Source organism: Glycine soja, chromosome 7 (assembly GCF_004193775.1).
Source record: "Glycine soja cultivar W05 chromosome 7, ASM419377v2, whole genome shotgun sequence".
NCBI classification, from domain to species: Eukaryota; Viridiplantae; Streptophyta; class Magnoliopsida; order Fabales; family Fabaceae; genus Glycine; species Glycine soja.
The window spans coordinates 1,970,094-1,991,706 of record NC_041008.1 but is presented as its reverse complement, the minus strand read 5'-3'; the positions used below and the strand labels follow the sequence as shown (position 1 = coordinate 1,991,706).

Here is a 21,613-nt window from a genome sequence, read left to right as displayed (position 1 = left end):
AAGAGATGAACCTGGGCTTACACAGGCCCAATTTTGTCTCTCATTATCTGAGAATGTGTTACAGACAGAATTACAAAGGGGTGTGAAAATCCCTAAATTTTACTAATCAGGAGAGAGACAAATGAGTCCACTGTCGAACACGTTGCTAGATATTTGGTCGAGGCAGGGGACTTGGCTAATAATGAAAATTTAAGATGAAATATTTCCGTAATTCCTTAACATAAAATGCTTTTACATGGTTTTACAACCCTTCCTCCTCATTCATACAATAATTGGAACAATTGAAAGGATTTTCCATGAGCAATTCTATATGGGACAGTCTAAGATAAGCCTTAAAGAATTAGCCAACGTTCGACGTAAGGCACTAGAATCAATTGATGATTATTTGAACAGATTTAGACTCTTAAAGGCAAGGTGTTTCACCCAAGTCCCTGAAATGAATTAGTCGAAATGGCTGCTGGTGGCCTAGACTATTCGATTAGAAAGAAATTAGATACCCAGCATTTAAGGGATATGGCTCAATTGGCTGATAGAGTTCGACAACTCGAATGATTGAAGGCTGAAAAGGCTAGAAATTCTAAGTTCCACAAGAAGGAAAAGGTTGCATATGTTGAAACTTATGACAGTGACCAGGAGTTCGATATTATTTATGAAGATATCGAGGACAATGAGGTTGATTTAGCAGAATTAAAACCTGGACCTCCTTATGTTTGTAAACTCCTTAGACCTTCCAATGGAAAAAACCCTGTTGAACCTAAAAATGATAAATTTGTGTCTAAAACTTATACATTTGACATAACTAAATGTGATGAAATATTTGATTTATTAGTCACAGATGGCCAAATTGTTGTTCCTAAGGGCTTGAAAGTACCCCCAATCGAACAACAGAAGAAAAGGGGTTATTGTAAATTTCATAATTTCCTTGGCCATAAAACCTCACGTTGTGTTCTTTTCAGGGATTTGGTTCAAAAGGCTCTCAACGAAGGGAGGCTCAAATTTGGTGAAAAACCAAAGGTTGCCCAGGCAAATGCTGAAACATCCAAAGCTGCTGAAACTCTCTATGCAGAACCCCAAGAAATAATGATGGTCGAAACAATGGAGTTGTCTCAGGTGCAAGTTCAGGGCATATCTGAAAAGGATTACAACAAACAAATGAAGGTTGTGTATCCTCAGGCTGAGGAGGATCTAATTGATTTCTTGAACAGATGCAAACTCGAAAGCAAGAGTGTGATGCTCTGCCCTCGCTGCAGTGCAGTATGTGATAGGGAGGCTACTGAAGGCCTCAAAAAATACCAAGTTGTTAACAAGGGGGCAGAGCAGAACCAACGTTTCGATAAAGGCAAAAGGGTTATGGTGCAGTCGAACAGTAATCAGAAGTTTGGTCGAAGGAATACTTTCGCTCCTCCTGGTTCAGTTCCGGTCGAAAAATGGATGCACCAGGGACTCATAAGGTTCAACAAAGGGGCCATGGAAGTAGGTGGTTCGAGTGGAACGAAGCAAATTGGCCCACAGGAGGCTAATAGGTACTCTTATAGGAACAATTACAAAGGAAAGAATCCTATGACGAGGACCCAATGGCGCAGGTTTCAGCGGCAGAGGAAATTGGCCCAACAGAATCTGCAAACGGGCCAGTATAAAGAAGTGTCTAGGAGGCCAGTAAAAGAGAGACTCCTGCCTCCAGTGGATGAAGATAAGATGGAGGATGAGGATCTACTGGATTCTGAACCAGACTTTGATGTCATCTGTGTGGTATCTATCTTGCCATCTGAATATGATGTCCAGTCTGAGGTTACTGAGATCGAAGGTGAGTTCGATCATTTTGATATGGCTGACCCAAAGCCAGTGTGCTACTATGTTATGAACAATGTCTGTGTGGAAGAACAATTAGCTTATTTCGAAAAGCCAGATTTTCAGATGAAAAGTCATCTCAAACCTCTTTTCATCAGGGCAAAAGTTGAGAATGTTGGAATCAACAAAGTGCTCATAGATGGAGGAGCGGCTGTCAACTTAATGCCTCGATCTATGCTCTACAAGATCGGGAAACATGACACTGATCTATCTGCCCACAACATTGTGCTCTCTAATTATGAGGGCAAAACTGGCTATTCTTTGGGAGCCATTCAAGTAGATGTTGCTGTAGGCAGTATAGTTCGACCAACTCTATTCCTGGTGATACAGTCCAAGGCTAATTTTAACTTGCTATTAGGAAGGGAATGGATTCATGGATTTGGGGCTGTGCCATCTACTCTCCACCAGAAACTCATTATTTGGAGGGAGGATGGGATTGTTGAAAATATAGAGGCAGATCAAAGCTTCTATAAGTCAGAGGTTGATAATGTTACTCCACAAACTTTTGACAAAAATTTGGCTAACATAGCACCTTGTGGTGACAAGGAGACTGTTTTCGAGCCAAGTGACAATGTTATTCACTCTGTCAAACTCCATCCTACCTATGGGTTTATATGGGAGAGGGAGGAAATTGATGCTGTTTCCTCTAAAGATGGAGTCATTCCACCGACTGGGTGGAATATATATGAAGATTAATATGCCTAAGGCCACTGCATGGGCCAGAATTACGGCTTATATGGCCGAAAATAGACTAAATACGGCCTTTGAGGCTGAATCCCAACAAAATATGGCAGTTGAAGCCAAGATCGAAGATCATGAAAACAAAGAAACAAAGGATCGAAGACTGGACTGCATTTATGATGATGAGCCACTGGGTTTTGAAAAAAATCCCATAAGTGAGGCGCCAAAGATGCAGGCTCAAGATCCTTTGGAGGAGATCGACATTGGAGATGGCTCGATAAAAAGGCCAACCTATATCAGTGCCAATATCACCTCAAGTTTAAAAGAAAAGCTGGTGCCTCTTCTTAGAGAATTTAAAGACTGTTTTGCTTGGGATTACCACGAAATGCCTGGGTTAAGCAGAGAAATGGTCGAAATGAAATTACCTATTAAGGAAGGAAAAAGACCAGTAAAACAACTACCAAGAAGATTCGCACCGGAAATCATGTCCAAGATTAAGGAAGAGATCGAAAGGCTGCTGAGGTGTAAATTCATCAGGTCTGCCAGGTATGTCGAATGGTTAGCAAATATAGTCCCTGTCATTAAAAAGAATGGAACTCTTAGAGTATGCATAGATTTTAGGGATTTAAATAATGCTACACCTAAAGATGAATATGCTATGCCGGTAGCAGAAATGTTGGTAGATTCAGCAGCTGGCTTCGAATTTTTAAGCATGTTAGATGGTTATTCTGGTTATAACCAAATATTTATTGCTGAAAGTGATGTGTCAAAAACAGCATTTCGATGCCCTGGTGCTTTAGGCACTTATGAATGGGTGGTTATGCCCTTTGGGTTGAAAAATGCTGGGGCCACTTATCAAAGGGCCATGAATTCCATGTTTCATGATTTTATTGACACATTTATGCAAGTTTATATTGATGATATAATCATCAAATCCTCTTCAGAAGATAGCCATTTGGATTACCTTAGGCAATCTTTCGAACGAATGAGGAAACATGGATTAAAAATGAATCCATTAAAGTGTGCTTTTTGTGTGCGTGCAGGAGATTTCCTTGGTTTTGTGGTGCATAAAAAAGGCATTGAGATAAATCAAAACAAGACAAAGGCTATTCTTGAGACGAAGCCTCCTTCGACCAAAAAACAGCTTCAGTCTTTGCTAGGAAAAATCAACTTCTTGAGGCGATTCATTTCGAATCTAAGTGGCAAAGCTCAGATTTTTTCGCCATTACTTCGACTCAAGAAAGATGAACCATTCAAATGGGATGAAGTGCATCAAAAGGCTTTTGATGAAATTAAAGAATATCTGATCAAGCCTCCTGTGTTAATGCCTCCTAGTCGAAACAAGACTATGAAGTTGTATATTGTTGCGTCTGACAAGACCATTGGTAGCATGTTGGCTCAGGAGGATGATGATGGCGTAGAGCATGCAATTTATTATCTTAGTCGTGTACTAAATGATGCAGAAACTAGATATACTGCCATAGAAAAACTTTGTCTTTGTTTGTATTTCTCTTGTGCAAAACTTAAGCAATATATAAAGCCTGTTGATGTTTATGTATATTCTCATTATGATATTATTAAGCACATGTTGTCAAAACCTATTTTACACAGTAGAATTGGAAAATGGGCTTTGGCATTAACAGAATATTCTTTAACGTACAAGCCTTTGAAATCTGTTAAGGGTCAAATTGTGGCAGATTTTATTGTAGATCACTCAGTGATCGAAATGCCGCAAGACTATGTCGATACAGAGCCTTGGATTTTGTATTTCGATGGTTCGAAACACAAACATGGAACTGGAATTGGAGTTTTAATAATATCCCCCAATAAAGTTCCAACTAAATTCAAATATAAAATCAAAGGGCTTTGTTCTAATAATGAGGCTGAGTATAAGGCTCTAATTACAGGCCTTGAAATTTTAATTAGCCTGGGGGCAAGAAATGTTAACATAAGGGGTGATTCAGAATTAGTGTTGAGGCAATTAACACAAGAATACAAATGTGTTAATGAACACTTAGCAAAATATTTTGTTATAGCAAGTTCTCTTCTGAATCATTTCGATTACATTAACATTGAGCATATACCTCGACAAGAAAATCAAGAAGCAAATGATTTAGCCCAAATAGCTTCAGGGTACAAAATGTCGAAGGAAAAGTTAACTCAGTTGATCGAAATAAAAGATAAACTGGTGTTACCGGAGCCATTAAGCACTAAATTGCCAATGCCAAAACTTGTGGGGGCAAGTACTCCACAAAATAATGAAGATGAAAGCATGGATGATCTCCAGGAAAAAATAAAAATTCAAATTTTGGCCATTGACAATATGTTAGATAATGATTGGAGAAAGTCCATTGTTGAATATTTGGAAAATCCAATAGGCAATGTGGCTCGAAAGGTCAAATATAGGGCTTTAAATTACGTGGTTATGGGAAATGATTTGTTTAAAAAGACTGCAGAAGGAGTGTTGCTAAAATGTCTAAGTGAATCAGAAGCATACTTGGCAGTTTCCCATGTTCACAGTGGGGCCTGTGGATCACATCAAGCAGGCCATAAAATGAAATGGCTTTTATTTCGACAAGGTTTGTATTGGCCTTCGATGTTAAAAGACTGCATAGAATTTGCTAAAGGCTGTCAGGAATGCCAAAAGCATGCAGGGATACAGCATGTACCTGCTAGTGAGTTACACTCCATAATCAAACCTTGGCCTTTCAGAGGATGGGCTTTGGACTTAATTGGTGAAATCAAGCCTGCTTCTTCTAAGAACCAGCGTTATATCATAGTTGGTGTCGATTACTTTACAAAATGGATCGAAGCAGTCCCTTTGCCAAATGTTGATCAGGAAGCAGTAATTAGTTTCATTCAAAATCATATTATTTATAGGTATGGTATTCTCGAAACAATTACCACTGATCAAGGTTCAGTTTTTACTGGACGAAAAATGCAAGAATTTGCCCAAAAAACTGGTTTTCGATTATTAACCTCAACACCATATTACGCGCAAGCAAATGGTCAGGTCGAAGCAGCCAATAAGATTGTAATTAACTTGATTAAAAAACACATTGCCCAAAAGCCAAGAAATTGGAATAAAACGTTAGATCAGGTTCTATGGGCATGTAGAAATTCTCCTAAGGAATCAACTAATACTACCCCATTTCGACTGACTTATGGGCATGATGCTGTACTTCCGGTCGAAATACATTTGCAATCAGCCAGGGTACAAAAACAAATGGACATTCCAATCGACCATTATTGGAAAATGATGTCAGATGAATTGGTTGATTTAGATGAGGAGAGATTAAGAGCATTAGAAGTTTTGACTAAACAAAAAGAAAGAGTTGCTAAGGCTTATAATAAGAAAGTGAAGTCAAAAATTTTTAATATTGGAGACTTGGTTTGGAAGGTTATCCTGCCCATGGATAGTAAGGATCGAGCCTTGGGCAAATGTTCCCCAAATTGGGAAGGACCGTTTAAAATAATTCAGATCTATTCGAATGGTGCTTATGAGTTAGAGGAGCTAACCCCTCAGAAACGTACTTTGAGTATAAATGGTAAGTATTTGAAAAAATATAAACCAACATTGCTCGAAGTTAAAATAAGCATAGAATAAGAGAAATACTGGAAACATAAAAATGGCGATAACAGTAAATTGCCACAAAAGGGCATTTGTCAATATTACAAAAAAAAAAAGTAGAATCGAAATACAGAATTCGAAATAAAGAAATTACAAGTTCTACTAATTCATGACCAAATCCCCATACAGCTTTTTCAAGGAGGCTATCTCTTTAGTTAAGACCTGGTCAGCACTCTCCATAACTTTTGCCTCATCTACTACAGCCTGAGATGCGCTAAAGGCCTTCAGGCCTTCCCTTCCTTTTTCATCAACCAGTTTCTGGATCGAGTTAGCGGCCTTCTCCTGGAGTTCCTTGCGTTTGGCCTGCTCTGTCACAATTTTCTGCCTTAGATCATCAACCTGAAACAGCAGATCCGTAATAGTTGCCTCCCAGGAGGAGATGTTATCATCACAGTCTTTGATCTCAGAAGACCCTTCTTTCGCCTCTTTGATGAGACGTTCGACTTCATGTTGAGCAGCTCGGGCTTTCTCGAGCAGAAGGGTATGTGCCTGTTTCTGGGCATCTAGTCTTGTGCCATTTTCGCGTTTTTTCTGCACAGCAATTGCAAATTGGTCAATGATGGCCTCGATTTGGATAACTTTGCCTAGAGTCTCATCAGAGGTAAGGGGGTTGTGCAATTTCTTCAAAAAGTTCAGGTGCCCAAAGGCAGCAGAGGGGTTCTCTTCAATGGATTTAAGCACATCTTTCCGTGCGTATTCCGTTGATAACTTCAAGAGCAGAGAATCTTGGCGTACGGAAGAGTTTATTTCAGCATCAGATGAGGACGAAGCACCAGGAATCTTGTCACTTGAGGTGTTGGCTTGACTTGTGTTCAGCAAGAGTCGAAGGGCTGCAGCAGGGTCTTCATTTTGCATTTGAATGAATGTGTCTTCTGCGATCCCTATGCTAGCGGAAAGTTTAGATGTTGAGGACACCGGGTAAATGTCTGAGCCTCCAGCTTCAGCCTCTTTTATGGCCTCTTCATCGAAAAAGTTTTCTTCGGATGAACTTTTCTGACTCGATTCATGAGGAATGGTGTTATCTGACTGGTTCGGCTCATGAGGATCATTGACCTCTGCCCAACCATGAGGACTACTGGATCCAATGCCTTGACCTTCACCCCATTCCTCAACATTCACTGCATCCGCCTCAGGAGCGGGAGATGTTCGAGCACATGAGGGTATTTCTTCTGCAGAAACATTTTGTTGTACCTGATTCGAATTGTCATGGGAAAAGGGTTAACAAATAGTTTCGTATAAGCTATGATTAAAATCACATTAAGAGAATGATACCTCGACGGCAGGTTGTTCGTGTGGTGAGTTCGGTTGCTCGACAGGGTTGCCCATTTCAGCAATAGAAGGAGCAGCTTCTACTTCGGTGCCGTCAATATCGGTCGAAGGTGGTGGGACGTCAACAGGTTGATTGTCACCTTGTTCTTTTGAAGACTTGGTCTTTTTCTTTTTCTTCTTGGCTGGCTCACCACCCTCGACAGTCACAGAAGGTTCAGGCTCGACCTGCTTCACTTTCTTTTTCTTTTTAGGCATTTGAGCCTGGGAATTGTCTGCCTCTGTTTGGTCAACAGATTTGGTCGAAGTCGTAGGTAACTTTCTTTTTCTTATGAGAGGTCTTTCCTCTTCTTCCTGTATTACGAGGGTAAAGAATTGTCAGAGTATAGACTTGAAAGAAAGCTATAATATTGACATTAGAAATAAAACTTGCATCTTTTTCTTCGTCTAATTCGACGCCCGCATGCTTCGAGCGTTTGGAAGTCGTGGTGGTCTCAGTACTATCATCTTTCTTTTGACTCTGAAAAAATAAAGAGATATGAGGCAAGACGTTAAGATTAAAAGATAAGTTCAGAAGAGTTACCTTCTCTTCTTGTTTCTCTTCTTGGATTTTCACCCCAGTGGGTTTCTTGGGTCTCACGTCGGCTCGAGACGTTTCAGCACTCCTCTTCGTCATGGGTGCTTTGCCTGAAATTAATAATCTTAGAAAAGGGAAAATACATATCAATTTAGAAAAGTCAAAAGTAAGTTAATACCTCGAGCTTGAAGGCTTGAGCGAATATTCTCGATCGTTGGTTGCGCAAAACCACTCTCAAGCCTGGAGATCATGATAGTAGTGTCTCCAACCGAACGGGTCGAATAATATTTTTCCCACCAGGTAACAAACCCCATGGTGCAGAAGTGGGAATGGTTGAACTCAAAAGGATGCAGGTTATAGTTTTCATTAAGAGAAATCTTCAAAAACTTCTTGAAGGTCTTTTCCGAAAGATTGGCCCCTCTTATGACGTCTTGAGGATCTTCGAACAAGCTTTTAGGACGAATTTGCGAGAGGCCAAATTGTCTTGAAACCAAATTAGGCTGGTATCCAACCAGGCCTAAATAGTTCGATTGAACACCTGTACGACAAGACAGGATCTGTGGATTCAAGTAAAATGACCATATTTCGTTCACCTCTTCTTCATTGTCCGGATCGACAGTAGGGAAATAGTCAGTGAACCAGGCCGGGCCAACTTCTCGACTAATGAATGGAGCATGTTGGGGAAGAAACTTGTCAAAACTCAGGAAAATCCTCATATACTTTAGGAACAGCTTTTGTGAGCTTGGATCCAAGGTCTTGGGCGTTAGTCGAAGTGCTCTCTGGCCTTCGATCGAGCGATTTGCAACTTCTTCAGCATAATCTTGTGGGATTATTAATCCCATTTCCTGTTCAAAAGTGGCATTTAGCCACAACTGGAGAAGCCACATTGGCCCAGACACTAAGAAGGAAGACCCATCCTTCGATTTCTTCAGATCATCGCATGCCTCACCAAGTGATTCGTATAGTACTGCTAACAAGAGGCGTCCAAATCCAAAGTTCTGACCTTCATGAATTTGTAATGCCATTGGAATAAATCTTTTGGCTACTTGCAAGGATTTCGTGCAGAAGACATAGTGAGATAGCCACAGGGTTAAGAAGGCTACGTGCTCTTCATCAGAGACCTCCTCTTCGACTGGTCCTTTGTGTTCAGCTATATATTTGGAAAAGGTGTTCTCCTTATATACTAGCTTGATATTATCACTAGAATTAGTGGGGTCGTAAGTTTCTCCGCTAGGCCTAAGGCCTGTGAGGGCGGCCACATCTAAGAGAGTAGGGGTCATCATACCACACTTAAACTGAAAGGTGTTGGTAGAAGATTCGAAAAAGTGCATAGCTGCTATCAGCATTTCTGGTCGATATTCAGGACCAGATCGAGAAAATTGTATCAAATCAAAGATGCCATATGTCTTCCAGAAATCCTCATACGCTTGTTCGACTCGATCAAGCCAAGGCAGGTAATCCCTATGGGCTATTGACGGGGCGGATCGAAAGAGTTTGTTGGGTTTGCTTAAACAATTAAAGTTGTAAGGCTCACTATCAAAAATCCTAGGTTCGCAAGTTTGGTAGCAGGGAAATACCTTACTCATTTTACTCGAAAGTGATGCTTTGTCTGGCAGGGGTCCACCAAAAGCGTAAACCGTTTTTTCCACTGCAAAAGGGATCATCACCTCTGATTCCCATGTTTCTGTCTGTTCGGCGTCACCATGTGGTTCTGGAACCACCTTTTCTCCATCATTCCTGACTGTAAAGTGTTGCCATTTCCCAGCAAACGGAATGGATTGCCCTTGCGACATCGTAAGAAATCTGAAATGGGATGATTCTTGCGAAGGGTTTGGTAACTGGTAGAATCAGTGAGTAAAAGCTTGGATTCACGGAGAACAGTTGCAAGGTTCAGAAATACGGTGAGGATGATGATGAAAGGAGTAACAAGCTGATATGAATATCTGAAAATAAGAAGGTTTCGCAGGAGGTAGAAGATACGAGCTAGAAGAAGAAGGGTTTTTGAAGCAAAGGAACTGAAGGGGTTTTTCTGGGGTTCTCTGCGCTATTTATGGAGTTTTCACTTTAAAAGGGAAAAACAATATAATAATAATCAATTGTCAAAAATCAATCAAATCAGATTTCCCTCCGACTTCCTAGCGTGACACGTGTCCCACTCTGTCTAGAAAAGTGGAATTAATGATGGGTAGTGGGAAATCGAGGCGACGGTTACACAGTAAACATGCAATCATGTCGCCATTTCAGGAAAACTGGTAGAAGAAGAGAAAAAATGTCAACTTCTCATCTTCCTTCGATCTCGAATCGAAGCAGACATTTTTTGGGGGCAATTTGTTAGCCCATATTTTTTATGAGCTAAAAATATGCTCTAAATACGAATTTTGTCAGATTCTGTTTGAATCGAAAAGAAAGAGGAGTCTATTGAAAAGGATTCACAGGTTCAAGGAAGTATTTACAAAATATAAGGCTAAGACAAGAAAGAGGGCTTCGAACCATTGGGCGAATCGAGCTGGCATATGGTCGAATCGAAGTCAAGGCAGCAAGATTTCTGGACTTAGCGCAATTTCTGACAAAACTTCACAAAATCAGTTCGACTTCGAGCGATATGGATAACCGTTCTAAGGAGCAGTTATGTGCATGCAAGGTGTACGTAGCAGGACACTTGGCATTAGGATAGTGTTTCGACCGTTAGGGCAGTTTATTTTCGAATGTCTATATATAGCAGTTTTCTAGTCAGATTTCGGGGTCGCAAATCATTTCTACAAATCCTTATACACTCAAAGTACCCAGTGCAGAGAGAAACGAGTACGCAAGGAGAATGTATGATTGTGAACCATTTTAAGTTTCTGTAAACTTTACATTTCAAGTGCAATGCAATTTACATTTCACTTTATAATTCCTGCCTTTTTAAATGGTTCATTCGATCGAATGAACTCGCTGATCCTTTAAATTCTGCAATTTACCTTTCCCTTGTCAAGTTACTTCCAGCATTTCGATTTTGCCAAAGAATTTTACTTTCTGCAAATCTCAAACCAGTGAATGTTTGTTGCAATGATGAACATTCAAAGCTTTACATTTAAATGCAAACACACAAATGACATGCTCCTGAGATTCACTAGTTGATCTCGCAAGCAATTAACTTAGACTAGCGATTGTTTACCAGATTTCAGCGTAAACAGTTGGCTATAGAGCATTTTTTTAAGGCATTCATAAAATTTATAATCACTTATGTATCATACTGAACAAACTGAGTTAGATCTCTTTGATTTTATTATTTTAAAAGCATGGCATGCATAAGCATAAGCATAAGCTGCAACAAAGACCATAAGAATACGTATAAATGAAGGTTTACGGAAAGGCGTAGTAATATATCAGACTTTTTTCTTTAGCAAAGTTGTTCAAACTGTTCAATCTTATTAGTTCACCCAACTCTTGTGAACATAAAGCTATAAATTATACTTTTCTTTCACAATGACTCCGTTAAATTCATGTTTTTTTTTTTAAGTGACCATCCACCCTTTGGCAATCGACCCACGAAGTTTGTTAGAAGATAGTGATCAAACCAAAAACAATGGCAGTTGGCTTTGTATGTCACTTGCAGTTATGCACCAAAAAAGAAGATATAAATAAATAAAGGAGATGGGCAACGATAACTAAGCAGATTGGTTGCAGGATATATATATATATATATATATATATATATATATATATCGAAATGACAAATTAGTCTATCCTAAACATGGACGGATTCAACATTGTATCAAAGGAAGAAAAAAATTACACAATTTTTTAAATATTTACATTTTAATAAATAATATATTTAAAAAATATTTATTATTAATTTTGTGTAAAATTAGAAATATAATTTACTGATGGAAGAAAATTAAACAAATAAATATATTTTTCTTAATATTTTTTAATTGTTTTTCTCATACATATAAATTAAAGGGTCATACCAGAATAGAAAGGGAAAGAGAGGAAGTCAAATATTAACTCGAAAATATATTTTTATCCATTTTTCTTTCTTAGTATTTTTGTTTCTCTCATATGTACATAAAGAAAACCGGAAGAGGGGGGAGGGGGAAGGACACTCCACTCTACCAAAAAAATTAACTATAAGAAAAACAAAATTATAATGTATTTAATTTTCAAAACTAATAATTTAAACCAGGGTGTAAGTAGCACGAATTAAATCGAGTTTTATCTATTTCTTTAATCCAATCCAATTAAGCTATTACAAAATTATCGTCTTATGTCTTGGGAAAACATTAAAAAAATAATATCAAGCTAATTATAATCATTTTTATTAAATTAAAATCAATCCAATCCAATAATTTAATTCAACAAAAAAATCTAATGAAATTGAATTGGACATGAATTCACTCCAATTTCCTTACATCCCTAATTTAAATATATTAATGTGTAAGTTAATACTGACATTAAAAATATAGTCCGATGTGCTTGCAACTATATATCAAAACCCAACTAAGTCTTCTATTGACTTCCCAATGTCTTCTATTCATTATTTTAGTGTGGAGAAAAGGTTTTATAAATATACTTACATAAATCATAATACTATTATATCATGTTTACCAATTTCTATCATCCTTATCCATTCTATAGGCCTTACTCTAGTCAATCCATATTAATCTACTTCAAACAGCAATAATCCTAATCAATATTAATCCATCATATATATAATATAATAAAACAAGAGCATAGGTTCAAATTCCTATTTCCTTCTCCTCCTCGTCTTCGTGGGGTAACATTTTTTTCTATAAGGTGAATCCTCTCTTTTAAAAAAAAGAAACATAAAAAAAAAGTTGTGAATCCGGGATTCCTGGCAGGTTTTTTCATAACTTTATATGGTCATTGGATGAAAAGAATGAAGAAAAACAATTTTAAATTGAAAATCCAATCTGTTGCCTTTCTTCCTTAGAGCAACTTCTGTAATTGGCCATATTAAAGATAAAAAAATAAATAAAAATTAAGAGTTTGGGCATCAAGATGAAGAAGATCCAATAATCAAAGGTGAAGATGGAGGAAGGGCACGTCGGTTTCTACTCCTTCCCCTGCGCAGTCCCTCAGGGGAAGATGATGATGAATTTGAAGCACTAAGTTTCTTTGCCTTAGTCGCTAATGCTTGTTTCTCTCCTTCACATTGCTTTTCTTCCATCTTGTGATGCCTAACTTTTGTTGAGTTCAATGTCACCGGAAGAACACAATTGCACATAAATCCTACAACCCAATCATAAACCAACCCATCCAAACATAAAATTAATCACGTGAACTAATAAATCAAGCTAAAAATTTCAATTGAATCTTTGGAATTAAATTGATTAAACTAGAATCAAATGAAAAATTAAAAGCTAGTCTGTCTTCCTCATTTTAATCCCGAACTTCGTTTACCTCAATCATTGTCACCCAGAACCAATAAATTCACAGTTGGTAAATAAGAACCAGAAATAATGAGGCCTATCACAATTTTTTTATTATAAAATATCACGTGGCAGATGACTGATGTTGATGTTGTCATCATCATCACTCACTCAATTTTCCGTAACAATTTTCATGTTCTTACAAACGAATCAAATATAATTCCAAAGTAATTTCTTCTGTATCCCTTCTAAAATTATCCTTTCTTTTGTACCATCCTCTACGATACAAGTCAACCATAACTACTATTTTTAAATTTTACCTTGGTCGCTATGTCATATATCCAACTAATTTCCACATCACTGAATAACTATATTTTATTGGGGATACAACAACTTCACCAGAAAATCACACCCACAACTACACTCTTTCAATTTTCAAATTTCGAATTTCAACAAGCAATCAAGAACACCTGAGCTGAAAACGACCAATAATAGACTAATAGACATTAATTTAAACATTTTTAAAAAATAAATAAACATGTTGAGTTAACGTTGTTGTTGTTGTTGTTGTAGCAAATAGTAGTAACTAGTGAAGAGTCAATGGTGAGTTACCACTTACCAATTCGAGCAAGACGATTGACCCAACTTGGAATAGGATTTCCGGTGAGTCTAAGACAAGCATCGTTACAGAAATGGTTGCAATTCTTTGTGATGAGATTGTAAGCATTACCTCTGTACTTAGCAGCAAGTTCTTCCATCACCGCCTTAACCTCACCGGGTCTCATATCGGTTTTTCCGATCAGAATCGTTTTCCTGAACGCGAAACCTTCGCACCTCTTCGGTTCTCCTTCGAATATCCCCGTCAACGAGTACTCGTGAGCCCCGAACGCGAACTCAACGCCGTGAACTGCACCCACAACAACAACAACAACAATTTTAAAAAAAAATTATTCAATTGAAGAAGAAAGAGAGGGACCCGGAAGCTGTTTTTTTTATCGTAGATCGTAGATCTGATGTGGGTTCTTGCGCATATTCAAAAGGGGTAGAGAGAGAAAAAATGTTTTTATTCCGACGAACCTTGCACGCCGGAATGATACACTCCGAGGCCGAACCAATAAGCGTAACCGTTGATGGGTGTCAAATCGTAGACGTTGAGGTGCACCGGCACCGATCCCGAGCCGACGTCGTTTTTGGAGCTCTTCCTGCACAGCATTCTGCGGCGGCGTTCTGAATCGAAAAACGACAGCTACTTCATCGCCGTTTCATGTGGAAAAGAAACAGAGCTCAATGCGAATGAAGATTGGAGGTGGAATGCGTTTTTTCCACCGAGTGTTTGCAAAGTTGATTGCTTTTTCCAATTGGGTATTCGAATTTTTATTAGATGGAAAATGGGTAAGAGAAGATGAGGAGGAAGGAGAAGAACAAGGGAATGATAAGTTTCTTGTGGTGTTTGTTAATGGGTTCCACCGGCGGCGGGTGCTGCCGGTGCGTGTGTGTTTATTGAGAGCATATATAGTGTGTTACATACGCATGTAAATGTATTTATAAATCGGGGTCCTGGAATTGAATGGGCTTTGATTTGCGGCGAAATTACGGTTTTGCCTCAAGCATGAGCTGGTGGTCTCGTATGTAGGATTTCTTAGGACAAAGAAAGTAACGTTTGCTCATAATTATGGCGCATGGGTGGGGGTTCCATGTTATGTTATGTGTAAATATATATTATAAACTGTGTGTAGTTAGTGGAGTTTTGATCTTAAAGTAAAGAAAAGGGGAAGGTCATGATGCTTTCGGGGGAAGGGGGGGTATATATGATAATGGATTCAATTAACAACTTTTTTTGGATTAAAGAATTTAATTAGGTATGTGGCGCTGGCAGTATTGATGTTATGAATCACACCAACTCGTGCTCTTCTTTTTGGAATCTACCCTTCTATTCGAAGTCAAGTGAAGTAAACGAGATAGAAAAGACACTGACATCGTGACTTTGACCTCGGAAAGTGGTAGAATTAGTTGTTAATTAGGCCTCTCTTGGTTGTTAAAGTTGTTTGTGGGTGATTATAATCATGCATAGGCTTTAACTTGGTCCTCACGTGGGTGTGGTAAATAACAGCACCAACAAATTCTAATTCCATGTGGTTGAGATTCGTGACATCGATTTTTAAACAGAAATTGAGATATTGCACAACCGATTTTGAGGCCATGGAAGGTTTCATATCGTAGTTCGAGTAATAGGTTTTGTAATTAGAATAGCAAGTAAATTAGTTAAGAATGTACTCTATTAGCTTACCACAAATGTGAACGAGAGACGACAGATATTAGTATTGTTATTTTCTTGGTGTATTGTAACAATAGTGGAATTGTTATTTAACTAAATTTATTTCTTTGTTTTATTATAAAAAAATCTGTTTGAATATATTTAACTTGACTTCATTTTCGAACGTTTGAAGTAACTATTGGCGCATATTTTATGCAATATTTGGGGAGCTACAGTTAACCTGATCTTGGACAGTTGAACCGACATTTCCTATTTCAAATTCTAAAATTTATTTACTTTAATATTAAATATAAATCAGAAGTAACCGGTTAGTGTAACATTGATCAACAATTAATATGTGTAAATTATTATAAATTTTTAGTATCTCAATTTTACATAAAAAAATATACACTAATAATATAAGTTTTATATTATTATTTAATTATAAATTATGATAAATTTATTAATTTTTATAATAAGTAAAAAAGTCAAATTAACAGTAAATTTCGTATCTCATCATTAAACTCTTTAAATTAAATACAAATAAACGAAAAAATATATTCGGATAAGACAAAATTCCAATAAACCTAATAGAAATTATTATTGTAGAGCATTGTTGTTAAACATTTATATTAAAATATTTTAATGCAAATTTTTCAAGCAACAACAAGTTAGTGTAAAATTAAGTCTTATTTTTTAAAATAATTGTGAATATGTGTCAAGTGAGAGGCTACTCTTCTTATCCATCTCTTAATAATATTAAACACAACAAATTTTTTAAGTCTCAAATATATATACACAATATGCCAACAAAGGTTGGTCCAATGGATAGGAAAGAAATTTATATCTTAAAAGAATGTAAGTTTGATTTTTAATGTTTATATGAAAGTTTTGTTGGTAGATAATATATAAATACCTATCTAAGAATTCTTTGAGCATTGAAACTTACTCTAACCATGGTGAATTTCTAAAACTTAACTATATTAATCAGAGGACTAAATATATTATCACTTTCAATCCAAAAAAAGTCTCAAATATGCCATCTTAATATAGTTTTATATTTTAAAAAACATATTATATAAAAATACAAAATGATACTCTCATAAATTTTTGTTCCATGCATCATCATTCTATTATCTTATCTATTAATTGTAAAAACTAAATTAGTGATTAAAAAATGAGAAAATAATTTCACTATATTTTTTTAAAAAGAGACCAACAAATTTTTTCTCACATTTTAAATTTATTAAGCAATAGAAAATATTTTCTTAAAGTTCATTATTTTCATTTCTAAGTATAATTTATTTTCTATCTTTTAGAATTCAATGGTGAGTTTGGTAAAAGAGACCAACAAATTATGCCGCTCATTCTTTGACTAGAACGACAAGATTATATGCTTGCTCTTTCATCATTATAAGGTATTTCAGTTTGTATTTATGCTATTATGAATGAAATGGTTTGAGTATCTTTTATAAAAAAATATTGTTGGCTTTGACTGTAAATTTCATGTGTTGTTTTGAGAGTGGGAGAATTTGTTAAATGAAAGATAAATAATTAAATTTATTTATGTAATTATGATGTGATGATAAATTATTCTTCTAAAATATAATTTTAGTTAAAAATATAAAAAGTATGATAAATTAATTTTATTATTAAATTTAAAAGATTATTTTATTATTAAATTATAATATTTAATGATAAATTTAATAATAAATTATATTTAAAAATTAATTTATCATTAAATTATAATATTTAAAAATTAATTTATTATTAAATTATTTAAAAGATGAATTTATCACCATTTTTATACATTTAATATCCAAATTTAAAGTTTTCATCCTTAAAATTAATTTATTATCTCACGGATTCATACACAAATTCGACTATTTATCCTAAATAAATTAAGAGAGACCGAAGACGGGGGTGGGTATTCTGGATTCGATATTTGAATTGGAGGTGGTAGGGTGGATGTTTTCTCTGATGAATCTATGCTTGGTGGCGGAGTAAGGTGGTTGCGCTCCTCGGAGCGATTCAAGTTTATGACAACGTCACTCTCCACCAACGCCAAGACCAGTTATTATTCCTTTTGCTCTTCATCCGCTAACAACATCAAAAACATGATCGTTGATGAAAGGCATCGGCAGCTGGAGAATCTCGACATGGTGACTGCCGCTAAGATGCTTTTCAGCGACCCCCCTAAGAAGAGGAAGTTTGGGTATCCATTTTCCTTCCCACTAACTATGTTTACTCATTCACCTCTCGATCTCTTTTGAATTTCGTCGAGCATCCTCGCTGCAGTTAATATGTCCACTTCACTACCTCTAAAAAACAATTTTTTACTACCACATTTGGTGTTTCAAGCTGCAAATAGATACTCTAAAAAACCTGTTCAATTTTTTTTTTCTTGAATTGAAAAATTCTGCAATGGTCCTTAACTTTTGCATTTGGGTAAGTTGTTAGATTAAGTACTTGTTCAGAAGGCTTGCTACTTTAAAGTTTATACCATGAATTTATTTTGATAAGCTAATATTGTGAAATTTGTTGAAAAAAGTATTTATGAGAAGATCATAAGTCACTTTCATAAGTCATTAAATCAAAATAATTTCGCTACAATAAGCTTTCCTAATGGAAAATGATTAATGTAAATGATGCTTTTTTAAAGTCATGGACTAAAACAATTGATACATCCTTCTTGTCGGTCCTTAACATTAGTAAAAAAGGCAGTGGAAAATGACTAGAGCAAATCATGAATTTCAAAGTTAGAGACAAGAGGGAAATAAAAGCCAAGCAAGGACTAAAATGACTGATGCATACAATATGAGGACTAAAGTAGTGGTTTACTCTTTTTCTTTTTTGACGGGGTAGGGGAAATTACTTTATTTGTTATACTGTTAATAGATGAAAAATATTCTTACTTTGTATTTTTGTTTTTATTTGTCAGGTTTGATTTCCATCTTGTACAGTTCTTTTTTGCCTGTTTGCCTTCCGTGGGTATGATACTCACATTTTCAAGTTTTTTTATCTATCGCTAGCCCCATTATTTCTTAAGATTCTACTGCTTGGTGCAATCATCTAAGTAATTTTTTCCCACACAGCTGTATATTTGGTGGCACAGTATGCTCGTTATGAGATGAGAAAAATGGAAGTGGTACGTTGTCTTTCCTTTGTTCTGATATTGTAATATAGGGGTGAAATTTCAAGCTTCATATAAATGTTGGTAGGATGCTTGTGATCATCTTATTCCTATTCATAATCTGAGCATTCAGTTCAGGGCTCTGTCTAAAGTACTCTGTATGGAATCCTTTGGAAATGAAACTTCTTGTATGAGAATCTAACAAGACTTGTACATACTATTTGGTGTTCTGATTCATTTTGTTTTCCTGGCTAGACATTGGTGATGTATATAATATTGATACTTCATAATTCTACAATTGTTTGCTGTGGTGGCAGTGTGGAATTGCAGACTGAGAACTAATGAGTGATATGGTCTACTACTAGTTTACTATTTATTTGATATATAAGTTTTTTAGATTATATTCCATGTTTTAGTTGGAGCTGTTTTTTGTTGTACTTTATGAACAAAAATTGTGGGTTTATATTTGTATATCAATTTGACCAAGTAATTACATATTTAAATAATTGGATGAATGGTACTTCATTTTTGGGTTGATTTTCCTCCCTGATAATGGTTTTTTACCTTATCACTTCATAGGAATGGAACAGAAAAGGAAGCAGAAAGAAGAAGAAGAAGCGAAGGAAAAAGAAAAAGAAATGGAATAAAATCCTCCAGAAGAAAAGGAAGAAAAATCTGATCCCCAGCTTGCAGAGGTGAAAGTGAGACTTGAGAAACTTGAAGAGGCTGTGAAGGAGATTGTGGTTGAAACAAAGAAACATTCAAGCAGCAACCTTGAAAAAAATCAGATAACTGATGATGAGAAAAACACCTAAATTCTTCTGCACTAAGGGACAGAAGTACCACTGATTCTGCATCAAAAAAATATGTAGATGAAGACCATTCTGGTAAGCATGATATTCTCAAGTCAAAGCCTGAATTACGTGAAGAGAGCAAGGGTTCAGTAGCAACTCCAAATCCTTCTCTTCAGGATCCCAAAGGAAATCAAACTGGAAGGGCTTCATAAGGTACTAAGATCTTGAGAATTTTTTATGTCAATAGACATAATTGATCAAAAGCTATAGGGTTTTATATTGATATTTTTCTCAAGAAATGAATAGTTATTTGATCATGTTTCACAGATTACCTAACCTGTAAATCCTCCTTCATCTGCGAAAGATTTTTCAAGTTTTACTGGGAAGGAAGATTTAAATGGGAAAGCTATTGTTGGTGCATTAGTTAAGTTGCTATATGTGGAAGCTAGAAAGCAATTCCTACTTTTCTAGGCTATGATCATTTTGAATGATTTGGGGAGTGAACTTTGGATGCATCTTTTCATCCTCCAACTTTAATTTAAGTTCAGTTTAGTCCTTCAACTTTTTTTTTATTGAATTAAGTCCTTAAGTTAATTTTTTTATGCCAACATTTTTCTCCATGTTAGATTTGTTTCTCAACTTAATGGAGCTGTCTCACGCAATGTTTAACCCATTGATTGAATCCAAATTGCTGTTATTTGGGACTGGTGTCTCTTCTTCCCTATCTTCTTTTTCCCTTAGATGTGGGTGTGACAGATGAAAGCAGCAGTAGCAACAGTAATGGCAAGAAGCAAGATTGCGATCTTGAAGTGGTTGTCAAATGTGCAGAGAAATAAAGGTTCTTCATAGTCATGGGAAATGGTGTGGGTTTCAAATAGGGTTTGGACTTGAAACACTCTTGGACCATCAATTGAGTGAACCAAAATTTAGTTAACTCACTTGGTGTCTCTTATTCTCCTGCGTGAACCGAAGCAGAAACCAGAGTGTCATTTTATTTTTTTGTCTTTTTTGTTGTGGTTGCAAAAGGGTATTAGATCTGTTATGTTAACTGGTATAAAACATGAGTGGTTCAATTCCATAGGCTCGAAGGAAATTATGCTAATTTGGTGTGGTGGAATGTTCGTCTTGGTTTAGTAAAAGAAAGAATGCTGAGAGCTCATAAACGTCATGCCTGCCATGAATAAGTGCAAAGCTTGTAGAAAAAGTTAAAGAGAGAAAACAGATATGGAAGGGAATGAATAGCATGAATGAATTAGCTCACAAAGTTGGTTATTACAGCTGATTATATAGTTAGTTGTAAGAGTAACTAACTCACAACTAACTATAACTAACTAAGCTAACTCTAGTTACATAGAGACTAACCAACTAATCTAACTCTAGTTACATAATGATCCATGCTAAGAGCCCTCCTCAAGCTAAGAATGGATATCAGACATTCTAGACTTGGAATACAAAAATTGAAAAGCACCTAGAATCAAGGCCTTGGTGTAAATGTCGTCCATCCGATTTGCAGAAGACATAGGAAGAAGTTTCACAAGACCATTCATCATCTTCTCACGAACTATGTGGCAATCAATTTCAATGTGTTTTGTTCTTTCATGAAAAATAGGATTTGTTACAATATGAAGAACATATTTATTATCACAGTACAATATAGCACGATGCTGTAAATCAATCTTATATTTTTCCAACATCAATCCTTAAAGTGTAAAACCTCGCATGACAATAAGAAACCTCCATTGAGCCTCGCAGACCAACTCTTATAATGTAACTCTTTTTTTAATATCTATTTAATGCAATCCTGTTTCTATTATTCTTTTCTATGCTTAATTATTTATTATGATCTACCCATTCATATAGTGTTTAGGGAATAATGCATTAAAAATGGTTATTTTCTAAAGAACTAGGAAAGAGTATCTAAATGAAATCATTACTAGAAATAGATTGATATTCGTTTGGCCCATTTCATGCATCTCTAATCTTAATGTAATTTATTATTTTTATCTTTGTAAATAAATTTGGAAGAAAAGAATAAATAAATTAGGTCCTTTATG

At 36.1% G+C, this 21,613-nt stretch overlaps 2 protein-coding genes across 6 annotated transcripts; one reads left to right on the top strand and one right to left on the bottom strand.

Annotated features, from left to right (window-relative positions):
* Positions 1 to 12,668: 12,668 nt before the first annotated feature.
* LOC114418069 (deSI-like protein At4g17486) lies at positions 12,669 to 15,073 on the bottom strand. 2 transcript variants are annotated; one of them, XM_028383218.1, is made up of 3 exons: positions 14,456 to 15,073; positions 14,109 to 14,285; positions 12,669 to 13,238 (listed from the first exon to the last, which is right to left on the bottom strand). In XM_028383218.1, the coding sequence occupies exons 1-3, from the start codon at positions 14,589 to 14,591 to the stop codon at positions 13,003 to 13,005; spliced, it is 549 nt and encodes a 182-aa protein (XP_028239019.1). In that variant the 5' UTR covers positions 14,592 to 15,073; the 3' UTR covers positions 12,669 to 13,002. The 2 variants fall into 2 exon arrangements, with proteins under 2 accessions (XP_028239019.1, XP_028239018.1); XM_028383217.1 differs by having other exon boundaries at positions 13,998 to 14,285; positions 14,456 to 15,070.
* A 2,462-nt stretch (positions 15,074 to 17,535) lies between these two features.
* LOC114418068 lies at positions 17,536 to 21,310 on the top strand. Of its 4 annotated transcripts, none has more exons than XR_003667978.1 (5): positions 17,536 to 17,847; positions 18,574 to 18,623; positions 18,728 to 18,780; positions 19,345 to 19,772; positions 20,301 to 21,310. XR_003667978.1 is itself a non-coding variant. In XM_028383216.1 (4 exons), exons 1-4 carry the CDS (start codon positions 17,621 to 17,623, stop codon positions 19,462 to 19,464), a joined length of 450 nt encoding a protein of 149 aa, XP_028239017.1. In that variant the 5' UTR covers positions 17,536 to 17,620; the 3' UTR covers positions 19,465 to 21,310. The 4 variants fall into 4 exon arrangements, 1 of the variants encoding a protein (XP_028239017.1); XR_003667977.1 differs by having other exon boundaries at positions 20,186 to 21,310; XR_003667976.1 differs by having other exon boundaries at positions 19,887 to 21,310.
* Positions 21,311 to 21,613: the final 303 nt, after the last annotated feature.

What these genes read in the sequence shown, in the direction of transcription:
- LOC114418069 (XM_028383217.1), bottom strand. Translation starts at nt 14,591, where the DNA reads ATGCTGTGCAGGAAGAGCTCCAAAAACGACGTCGGCTCGGGATCGGTG. An exon ending in GTATCATTCCGGCGTGCAAG is followed by an intron (nt 14,286 to 14,455) that starts GTTCGTCGGAAT and finishes TTGTGGGTGCAG; the next exon opens with TTCACGGCGTTGAGTTCGCG. An exon ending in CAATCGTCTTGCTCGAATTG is followed by an intron (nt 13,239 to 13,997) that starts GTAAGTGGTAAC and finishes ATTGGGTTGTAG; the next exon opens with GATTTATGTGCAATTGTGTT.
- LOC114418068 (XM_028383216.1), top strand. Translation starts at nt 17,621, where the DNA reads ATGCTTGGTGGCGGAGTAAGGTGGTTGCGCTCCTCGGAGCGATTCAAG. An exon ending in TGCCTGTTTGCCTTCCGTGG is followed by an intron (nt 18,624 to 18,727) that starts GTATGATACTCA and finishes TTTCCCACACAG; the next exon opens with CTGTATATTTGGTGGCACAG. An exon ending in AGATGAGAAAAATGGAAGTG is followed by an intron (nt 18,781 to 19,344) that starts GTACGTTGTCTT and finishes ATCACTTCATAG; the next exon opens with GAATGGAACAGAAAAGGAAG.